Here is an 11399-nt window from a genome sequence, read left to right as displayed (position 1 = left end):
TTTATATTTCAAAACTGAAGAATCTTTATTTGCACTTAATTTCTCCTTTTCAGTTAGTAACAATACAACAGGTCAGGTAAACAAAGCAAATATGGCTTCACTATGAATACACAACGCAACACAGAACTGAACCAAAATAAGTTTCCAATTATTGGTCCAACACGCAAGTTTTACTGTCTCTGGAGATAGAAAATCCACAGAAGTTTTAAAATGACCACAAATTGAGAGACTTCTCTTCATTCCTGATGAATTTGTTAGCAGAATTTGCAGCTGGTAGGTTTAGAACATTTTCTTAGCAGGTTTAGAGTTTCAGTAAGCACTGTATTCCTCATCAGGGACAATTCATTGAGAAATGCAGGCCAAATATAATTCAATATATCGGAACAAACAAAGTGTCTGGTCTGAGAAAACTACTGTAAAGTCACAGGCATCTGGAAAAGGAGGTGAGAAAGCATTGAACTGTAATGCTGTAATTCCAATGTTTTACCACTAGAGAACACCATTACTATTTAGACTGCTTCAGTAAGGCCTTCTTGTGGTCTAAATATGAAACTACAGTAATACTATATTAACACATCAAAATTTGTTTCTGGTGTCTGTTTGGAAATGGTCAGATTCTGTAACTGCATTCTCACGCAAAAATGGTCCCAGCTCCCACTTTCTCATTAAAAATAGGCCTGATACATCACATACAACAAAAAAATTGATTTGATTCTCTTGTTAATTGACTGTTTCACTGCTTCCAATTGCAATATCAGAGGTTCCTTTTTGGAGATGTGTTCCACACGAATTCAGTTCGTTTATCCTGACAATGCTTATGGGATGGGGGTGGTGTAGGAAAGAGCAGGCGATTGTTACAACCCTAATGAAGTCTTCAACAGCGTTGCTATATTAAGTGGAATGTTTCCCTCGCCTCCTTAAAAACAAAGAAATTCACATTAAAACTTGACAATATCTACAGCAGTTTTAAATAAAAGTATTGTAAAATCCTGGAAATGCCAGCTCACAATGAACAAAGAAAATTACATCACAAGAACAGGCCCTCTGGCCCTCCAAGCCTGCACTGACGCTGCTGCCGACTGAACTGAAACCTCCTACCCTTCTGGGGATCATATCCCTCTATTCCCATCCTATTTATGTGAGCTTGTCAAGACACCCCTTAAAAAGTATCTGTTGTATTTGCTTCCACTATCTCCCCCCAGCAGCGAGTTCCAGGGACCCACCACCCTCTGTGTAAAAAAACTTGCCATGTACATCTTGGTATCGGAGTTAACTGCAACAGCAGCAATGGGAACATCACAGAGTAAGAAAATAATTTTTGAGAGGCAGTGGAATAAAGAATAGAAAGACTGGATGGTATCGTGTGATTAGCACATTTTTCTTTAACCACTGGAAATGGCTTCCAATCTTGTCCACATCCCTGGCACAAAAGCCATGCCTTCTCAATTTTTTGCGAGGACTCTTCCAGGAGAATATATATTCTTGTGGCAGACATGAGTCCCGTATGAAAAAAGAAATTTGAATAAAAAGCTATGTGTAGCAAGTACGTGGAAAGACACACTTAGCAGTTGTGTAGCCACCTCCATTTTTCAATACTGCCATGTAGCAAACCAACAGAAACTGGGGTACAATTTGTACTGAGGGGAAAGGAAAACATGATATTGGATAGTCAGCTGCATAACTCACCTGTTTCTGTTGAAGTCATGTCCTGTTCCAGTTTCAGTTTATGTTCACCAATTTTAAGCATGGACTCTTCAATTGTCCCTTTGCTGATCAGTTTTATAACATGTACTATCCTACAAACAAAATTGTAAGAGTATAATTGAATTTCCTTGTATCTTTTCATATTCTTCCTTTTCAAATACCTACTCAATTTATCTTCTAGATAATGTAATAATTTTTGCTTCAATAGTTGTGGTAACTATTTACTTTGCTCCAATAAAAAAAAACAGCCTTTGTTATTCGAGTGACAAACCTGTGTGCCTCTCTGCTACATAAGAACATAAGAAATAGGAGCAGGAGTAGGCCATCTAGCCCCTCGAGCCTGCCCCGCCATTCAATAAGATCATGGCTGATCTGTCGTGGCTCAGTTCCACATTCCCGCCCTCTCCCCATAACCCTTAATCCCCTTGCCTATCAAAAACCTATCAACCCACGTCTTAAATATATTTAGCGAGGCAGCCTCCACCACTTCAACGGGCAGGGAATTCCAGAGATTCACCACCCTTTGAGTGAAGAAGTTCCTCCTCAACTCCGTTCTAACCCCCACCCCCCCCCCCCCTTTATCTTGAGGCTGTGCCCTCTAGTCCTACTGTCCTTTGAGCGGGAAGAGCCTCTCCACCTCTATCCTATCCATCCCATTCATCATCTTATATGTCTCAATGAGATCTTCCCTCATTCTTCTAAACTCTAATGAGTACAAGTCCAGTTTATTCAGCCTCACCTCATAGTTCAACCCCCTCAACTCTGGTATCAGCCTAGTAAACCTCCTCTGCACTCCCTCCAAGGCCAAAATATCCTTGCGTAAGTGCGGCGACCAAAACTGCACACAGTACTCCAGCTGCGGCCTCACCAGTGCCCTGTACAGTTACAGCAAGACCTCCCTACTTTTATATTCAATCCCCCTCACTATGAAGGCCAGCATCCCATTAGCCTTCCTGACCACCTGCTGCACCTGCAGGCTGGGTTTTTGCGACTCATGCACAAGGACCCCGAGGTCCGTCTGTACCGTCGCATGCTGCAGTTTTTCGCCATGTAACTAATAGTCCTTGATCTTTCGGGTGCCATTATTCCTACCAAAGTGGACAACTTCACACTTGCCAACATTAAATTCCATTTGCCAGTTCCTGGCCCATTCACCCAGCCTATCTAGATCCTTCTGCAGACTCTCCACACCCTCCACACAATTTGCCGTTCCACCAATCTTGGTGTCATCAGCAAATTTCGACACCATACACTCGGTTCCCTCCTCCAGATCATCTATATAAATGGTAAATAGCTGAGGCCCCAGCACCAACCCCTGGGGCACTCCACTAGTCACCAACCGCCAATCCGAATAGCACCCATTCACCCCCACTCTCTGCCTCCTATTTGACAGCCAATCCCCTATCCATGCTAACACCCTACTCCATGCCCCCTGACCTTCTGTAATAACCAAGTTTTCATTGTTTCTGCTTAAACCCTCCTGTGCAAAACAGATCTGGTACAGTGGATAAAACACCTAGGCCTAACCGCAGATATTAAACAGTTCCGACCCAAAATTTGGAAATCTTGAAATATTTTGAATGCCTTGCTCATTAATTTCGTTGTGATACTTTCTTCCTCTTAGGATTTCTATTTTTTTAAAACATTGTAATTATTTTTCCAACAAATAAATGGCTGGACACCCCCATTTTAAACTCTGAAATCAAATGCTGAACCATATAAGAAATTTTGAAAAGATACTTATCCATGCAAATCTGTAGTGATAAAACAGTCCACAATAAATTATTGCTGGAATTCACCAGTGTCGCACCAGCTAGACTGGAAAATTTGGCACTCATTGTTATCCACTGCAGAGAGACTGGAGAATCCCAGCTGCAGGTGAGGTCAGAGAATTCGAGCTGTAAATTGATAAACCCACACTAGCTGTTGGAAAGGTGCTTTGGGGGATACACAACATAAACAGACGAGGATTCAAGGCTGCAGTAAGCTTTGATCTTTACATATGATTCAAGATGTCAGATTCTTTAATTTGGATTATATTCAGCTGTGGCAGTGGTAGAACATTAACAGCTGACATTACAAGATGCCACTTCGCAATCACAGATGTGCCTTGGTACCATGCATAACCAATGTTGCACACAAGTGGAGTCAGGACTTAGATTCAATGAGTCTAGTTTCACCAGCTACCTGATTTGTGTTATTTGTGTTGCAATAAGAACAGCTTTGTGGTGAAAATCATTTTTTAACCAATTTCAGATGTGGATAATACTGGAACATACTCACTCCTAAACCCCCAAAGCCTGCCACCAGGTACAAGGAACAAGTGTGGAGTATGATGGAATACTCCCCATTTGCCTGGATAAGTGGAGCTCCAACAACATTCAAGCAGCTCGACAGCCCTGAGAAGAGCGCAGCCCGCTTGATAAACAGCCTATCCACCACCTTAAATATCAACTTCCTCTACACTGATGCAGAACGGCAGCCGTGTGAACCATCTATAAGATGCACTGCAGGTATTTGCCAAAACTCCTTTAACAGCACTTTCTGAACCCATGACCTAGAAGGGCAGGAGATGCACGGGTACACCACCACCTGCCTGATCCCGTACAAGCGATACACCATTCTGACTTGGAACTGTACTGCCCTTCCTTCAATGTCACTGGGCAACACTCTGGATTTACCTATAACACATGGACTGCAGTGGTTCAAGGCAGCAGCTCATCACCACCTTCTCAAAGGCAAATAGGGGTGGGCAATAAATGCTGGTCTAGCCAATGACAGTCACGTACCCCTGAACGAATAAAATAAAGCAAATCAAAGTATTCTCAAGTTTGTGTTAAGGTGCACCATCCTGAAACTCTAGATTTTGAGTTACATGAATCTGTGATGAGAACAAAGGTTTAGAAAAATGGAATTAGAATTGCAAGCCAGTTTACAGAGATGCACGATGTTGATCAGCATATAAAATACTAAGCTGAAAAAAAAGGATGCTTCGCTGCTCCAATGCTGCAGCTATTAAGACGGTTCATAATGCACAATGTTGGAATAGAAATATTCAAACATCTGTTGTCTGGAGATTCTATTTTTTTTGTCCAGCCATTGTAATTCTGAGAGAAGCAATGGTATTTAACTGATCTGGGGCATATATTCAGAAATGTCCCTTATGACGATGAGGACTTATAAATCATGGAATGATTTGAGTTTATTCAGTTGAGCTCATAATTTGCTTAAATGCTAATTACTATATATTTTATATCAGTTTAGTGCTAGAAAGGTGTTGGAAGCCTCATCAGAGCACAGTTCAAGTTTTTCAAAGGCATCCTCAGCAGTTACTCATCTTATTAGCAGTTGATACATCAGTTATCCTGGCTGTTTAACATGCTTTTCATTACACTTGTCATCTATTAATGACAAAGAAAAGCAAACTTAGTGAAAATATTGTTATGCCAGCAGTGTGCCTCTTTTAGAACTCTGACATCAAGTTTATTGGTCCTTGCGCTATAGAATTTAAATGTTCTAATTGCTAAGCAAGGTAAAATTTGGAATTCATTTACACAAAGTTTACAAAAAATGAAATAATGCAGTTGCCCATGACCTCTGAACTAGCTTACAACAAAGCCAAAACTACCACAAAACAAGCAGAAAACTGAGTTACTACCTTTGGCGATGGATTATGCTAATCAGCTGTCATAAAAGGAAAAATATAGCAATTATACTTGAAGGAATATGACAATTTGAGGGAATGTTGTAATTCATGCTGAAGAATACTGCCCGTAATTCCTGCTTGTACAAACAAAACCTGTTGTGCCATGCAAAAGAATCCCTGGAACAGATCCCAGGTGAAAACATTCTAAAAACAGTACGAACATAACTGCTTAAATCTTGAGCAAGATCAGAAACTTAGCTCTAAAAATCAGGGGCAATTTGACAAAACTAAGGCAGACCTGTGTTGCCAATCTCAACACTACTGTCTGGCATAGAGACCAATCACTTAATCCCATAATGTTGCACAAGAGATCAGATTTTTATATTGCAAAATTAAAGCTATTTATATTATGTTATTTGACACCAAATCAAGAAGCCTCCACGGCAGATGGGCTTTAGTAAGAGCGCAGGTCAAATACAGGATAAAAGCAGCTGTTGGAAAGTCTGCCAATTGAGCAAGCATCTTGTTTTTCCCGAATTTAGTTGTTCACAGTATGTGGGCGTCGCTGGCTCGGCCAGCATTTATTGCTCATCCTTAAGCGTTCAACAGAAGGTGGCGGTGAGCCACCTTCTCAAACCAAACCTCAGGAAGCACGTGAGAGCAGTGTAAGTTCACTAGCTCAGATTCCCCTCTCTGGGGAAATAGTTCGGTGTGTCAGATATTTCACCCACCCAACAACTGGAGAAATACAGGAATAAACCATCACCCTAACAATGAATTGGAAAGCCAAAATATTGTGCTCTTAAGCTGCTTTGAAACAAGCACCTCTGGGAAGAGGAATTGTGAACATTAATTTTTCATCTTACTTTTTCTGTCCTACTCTGTGACATCGATCTTCTGCTTGTTTATCATTATAGGGATTGCAGTCAATATCATGAAGGATGACAATGTTGGCTGAGGTGAGATTTATACCCAGTCCTCCGGCTTTGGTTGATAACAGGAAAACAAAAATATCCATATCTGTATTAAACTGATCTATCAAGTGGATTCTGAAAAAGAAAGTCAGTTAAAGAGTCACATGTAAATTGTTTACAACTAAAAATGCAAACTCTTAATAAAAAATGATCCTTTCCCTACTGAATTTAAATGCTCTTAACACTCTCTCAAATGGAAGCCTTCAATTCAAGCATTTAAAATGTTGAAAATAAAAACCTTGTGACAAAATAGAAACATATTTTGAATACAAATTCACAAAAAACACAACATAAATGTCAAAACATCTGCTTTCAGGTTTAGGTTTCTTGAACTATCCAACAGATCTTTCCTATATTATCACAACTTCAAACACCTCAAAGAAATCCATGCCTTTAAAAGTTTAGAGCAGTTGGGCAAAAGCATCCGCCCCCATCGCCAAAATACTGTTTCCAGAGACGGGGAAAAGGTCTAGGTTTTACCAGTGCAGCACATAAAAATCCTCAAGACTAAAGTAGAAAAGAGAAAAAAAAACATCAAGTGCTAATGATCTAACCACGCAAGTCATGTAAAATAAGAACACTGACTAATAAATCAAAAGCTTGTTTAGAATTTTATAGGTGGTAACTGGAGCCTCTAATTTGAAAGCTGGTGTGTCAGAAAATGCCCCGTTGAACAAGATTCATTTGGAATAATTTCTAAGGAATTCTGAGGCAAAACCCTGAATCTTTCTCTAGTTACTGAAGGCTGTTGATCATATTTCTGAAATGTAAATAATCCATTATTGTGAAAAGAAATCTTTCTATGCCTTGAACCATGCTTCTTTTAAAGCAATTTTTAAAAAAATGTGGCTTGGTGTGTAAACATTTACTACAAAGAGACAAAAGATGCCTAAACCATGGGAATTTTAACTAGCTGAAGCAGAAAAGACCTTGGGCTTGGAAAATCCCACCCGAGATCAACAGATCTTTGCATGGTCTGCCCCACCGCCCACTATGATTCATGTGGTTTGGGGGGAAAATAGGAAAATTCCAGTGCAAGAGTCTCTTTAGTACCATTTAGTCACAAGACTCCATTTTGTTGAAATGAAATGAGTGTAATAACTGTAGACTTTATTGTGACAAAGCATAAAATCCACATGGGATCTGCTTAAATTACTTCCCAACATGATGCATCTATTCTGAGGATACGATAATCAGGAAAAATGTAAACTACAGAAATACAAATATACCATTAGATTATATTTTAAAAATTGAATTTACAATTTTTAAAAAAATTCTTTACTTTCTTAAAAGTCAAACAGAATGTAGGCATCCCTGATTGATAGTAATTTACGATCACAACTGTAACAATTAACGTGCATTAGAATTTCTCGTCGATTTATGGGAGAGAGAAGCTGAGATGATAAAATGTTCATTACGTTAATACACGCAGTACAGAAATTTGAAATATTCATGTATTCTACCTGTCAGAAATTGGAGTTTTGCCATCCAATCGCAGATATCTGTGCTTATGATGTCTTAAGAATACTTCTAGAATGTCCAACATCATAGTAAACTGGCTAAAGAGGACAACTCTGGAACCCTGTTAACAATAACAAATTAGACCAGTTGATGCAAAGCAGAAGCTGGAACCCTATCCATTTGAAGTTAGCATCATGAAGTTGGGTTCAAAATCACTGCATGCCAGTTGTCAGCATACTCAAAAACTATCCATCTTAAAATTCTTGCAACTGGACTTCACAAACGTGGATAAAAATATGAGGTTGAAATGAGATGTGTACACTCTGGCATTGGTTTCGTTCTGTAGCAAGTATCCTATGAAGTATAGTTTATTTGAGGTCTGAAACATACTTGTGAAATATACCTACTAATACGGTCTGCCCCCCTTAAGTGCTCGAGTATCGGTTGGTTTGGGTATCTGTTAGTTAAATTAAAATTTAATACATGACTTGCAAATTTCAGAATCCAGATCAATAAGTGTCTTACTCTCAGTTTTAAGAGATTGCTTTGCAGTTGTATAACATAATGCCTGTCTGTGGCACTCAAGACATCTGATCCAAATTCAATTCAATAATCCTTTAGTACAGAAGTAACAATTTTAATGGCTCTATTTTACATCCAATATTCTCTGTTACACAACCATTTGCATTCCTGTTGCCATCGTGAAGAGTTTGAAAATCTGTTGTTACTACAGGGTTAACCTTGTTCCAAAAGTTCCAGTGTACAACAAAGGAAACAAGTAGTGTTTTTGTTTGAAGTCCAATTGAAGTATGCTCAGATAGATATTCTCGGTGAAATAAAATAAATGGTTGTAACTATTAATGTAATGAACTAACAAAACCTGAATGCAAGCAGGGACCAGAAATAATTTCCTGCATCGTTAAGCAGTCCAAATACAAGCTTCAATTGAGGCTGCAATTTTCAGACACAAAAACTATATCTTTATTATTGTGACAATGTGGAGATGCAGGTGTTGGACTGGGGTAGGCACAGTAAGTAACGAGCTTTTGGAGTGCTCACCTGAAGAAGGGGCAGTGCTTCAAAAGCTTGTGCTACCAAATAAACCTGTTGGACTTTAACTGGTGTTGAGAGACTACTGTATTTATATTGTTTGGAGTACCTTTTCTGCCCCTGCATACCCATCATGAAAATTCTGGAGAGACCACTGACTTGTTCCAGCCAAGATACTCATTTAAGGGAAGGGGCAAAACAGAGATCTAAATTGCATCTTCAAATCTAGTGCATTGCTCAGTAATCTTGAACATCACATGTTAACAGGCTGTGCAAAAATATTTGCTGTATGCACGTCCTTTCAGTTTATGCAATAATCACATCAAGAACAAATATTTGTAAGCTATTTCACATTTAGCTCTATGATGTAAAATGGCTAAGTGCCATCATAATTGTTTGAAAAATTACCTCCTCCTTCAGCTCTGCAAGTATATTCTCCAGAATTTGGAACTTCCCTGAATCCAGGAGCAATTCCATTTCTAACTGAAAGCTTCTTAGGCTACTGTATTCTTGACACAGATGGTGCAATTCAAAATCAGTCATCGCCTCCATGTCTTCAAAGATGAGATCAGGATTGGCATCTCTGTGAGTGGGCTCCTAGAGACAGGTACGAAGTAGCAGCAAAATGTGAATGGACAAGTTACTCCTGCTCGCTGGATGTTTAAATCGTAGATTTCACACACAAAGTACTGCCTGGCTCAATTGATTTAGGAAGGCAGCTGGGCTTTTATCTCCCTTCTAAAATTTGATAAAAGGAATAGCTTCTTTTAATTTTGGCAATATTTAAAGACACACGTACATTGCTAATCTATAGACGTAAAACGCTATTCAGAAATTAGCTATTTCGTGCAAGAGCTTACTTCTGTTACGTTTAATTTGTGTGCGCGTGTGTGGGCGTTAGAGGAAAAACATAGATCGAGTTTAAGAGTTTTTTTTGTGAGCTGCGTACTGGAAGATCTCGAGGCCCTGTTTTTATATGAGTACTTTTAAACAAGATTTTACAATCCTTGAAGCAAAAAGATAGGTTAAAGTAGTTAGTTCAGTAATTTCAGGGAAAAAAAACTGCAGTTGTCAAACGACAGGGGTCCAGGGATACAGATACTGGGAAGGGTAGAAGAGCAATTCAGTTAGTGCGTGTCTACCAGAGCATGAAGGCAGAAATTGTAAGCTCACTACTAAGAAATTCTGCAAGACTGCTGACGAACTGAGTATAAGGAACTCATGTGTTTGCTCTGAAGTTAAAGTAATAGAGAATTTAGATTATGTTTTTTGGGTGTCTAAAAGGAGACAGACAAACAAACCGAGAAATAAAACATCAAGTGAAATCCAACGGAAGAAAATAGCTCATAACCATGGCAGCCCAAGTAAGAAACTGCGGTGTTGAGATAGTGGAAGATTTTCATTGTGTTTTTGTGCAATGGCACTGCTTGGATAAAAGGAGTAGCGCTAGTCTGAATCATTTTCTGGTGCCTGAATTGAAATCTTTCTGTATAGTGAAATATGGTTCATTTTTCTCCTACAATGAACATTTTGTGTTAAAAGTCTGCTGGCAGATGTGTTCAGTAACTGACCTCCAGTTTCAAAGAAACAATATTAAGGCCTATTAAGCCAAGATTCACCTTGGCTCTGACTTGTCTAGTATTATTAACTGGGATTATAATTCAAGATCATCTTCTCCATGTTGATGCAAATAGGTAGTCGTGATTTTATTTTGGAAGCAATCAAGAACGCTGTGAAATTGCAGCATCCTTGATTTCCAACAGCATAGTGGCACAGTGGTTAACACTGCTGCCTCACCACGTCAGGGATCCGGGTTCAATTCCTGGCTTGGGTCACTGTCTTGTGGAGTTTGCACGTTCCACCTTCTCCATGGATTTCCTCCAGGTACTCTGGTTTCCTCCCACGAGCCGAAAGAATTGCTGGTTAGGTGCATTGGCCACGCTAATTTTTCCCTCCGTGTACCCAAACAGGCGCCGGAGTGTGGCGACTAGGGGATTTTCTCTGTAGCTTCATTAACATTGCAATGTAAGCCTATTTGTGACACTAATAAACTTTAAACCTTACCTTTTTCATCAGCTTGGCCATTTTTCTGAGTTTTTCTGCAGTGTAATACTGCCTATGGAGCAGTGGGTGGTTTGCCATCTTTCGAAGCTGCATCATCACATTACATAATTCATTCTTTTCTGAGAGAAAAAAATACAGAAGTCAAATTAGAAGACTGTCAAATGAGTAGAATTTGTAAAATGTATTAAGTGAAAATAAAGTCATTTGCAAGAATAAAAGACGACCCCTTCCTACATTTGGATCTAATTTCATGCGTTTTCCAAATATAACTGAAAGATTCAACGATCAAACTGGCACATTATGGAGAAACATGCATAAGGCAGACATGATCTGCTGATCTTCATTGCCAAACAATTCCACTATGGAAGTCGCCTTGGGAGGAAAAATGTGAAAAGGGTTTCTGTTCAGGGGTCAGGTTGCAGTACAAGATGACACAAGGGAAATAAAGAAAATACATTAATAAGTCAAATGGCAGAATTGCACCTTTATTGTGCAAGTTA

The 11399-nt window shown here is 39.2% G+C and overlaps 1 protein-coding gene across 2 annotated transcripts in view; it reads right to left on the bottom strand.

Annotated features, from left to right (window-relative positions):
* The window catches only part of LOC145347795 (SWI/SNF-related matrix-associated actin-dependent regulator of chromatin subfamily A containing DEAD/H box 1-like), an 85415-nt gene continuing 74016 nt past the window's right edge, over positions 1-11399 (bottom strand). For both annotated transcript variants that reach the window (XM_080195625.1, XM_080195634.1), the window contains 6 exons: positions 10900-11018; positions 9244-9432; positions 7788-7906; positions 6217-6399; positions 1687-1796; positions 1-916 (listed from right to left, as the gene is read on the bottom strand). In XM_080195625.1, the coding sequence (XP_080051751.1) occupies positions 855-916; positions 1687-1796; positions 6217-6399; positions 7788-7906; positions 9244-9432; positions 10900-11018 (782 nt within the window). In that variant the 3' untranslated portion in view covers positions 1-854. The remainder of the gene's footprint in view (positions 917-1686; positions 1797-6216; positions 6400-7787; positions 7907-9243; positions 9433-10899; positions 11019-11399) is intronic.

This window comes from Carcharhinus amblyrhynchos, chromosome 1, assembly GCF_965287045.1.
Source record: "Carcharhinus amblyrhynchos chromosome 1, sCarAmb.v2.hapA, whole genome shotgun sequence".
NCBI classification, from domain to species: domain Eukaryota; kingdom Metazoa; phylum Chordata; class Chondrichthyes; order Carcharhiniformes; family Carcharhinidae; genus Carcharhinus; species Carcharhinus amblyrhynchos.
Note: the sequence above shows the minus strand (reverse complement) of the source record. Positions and strands in the feature narration are given on the sequence as shown.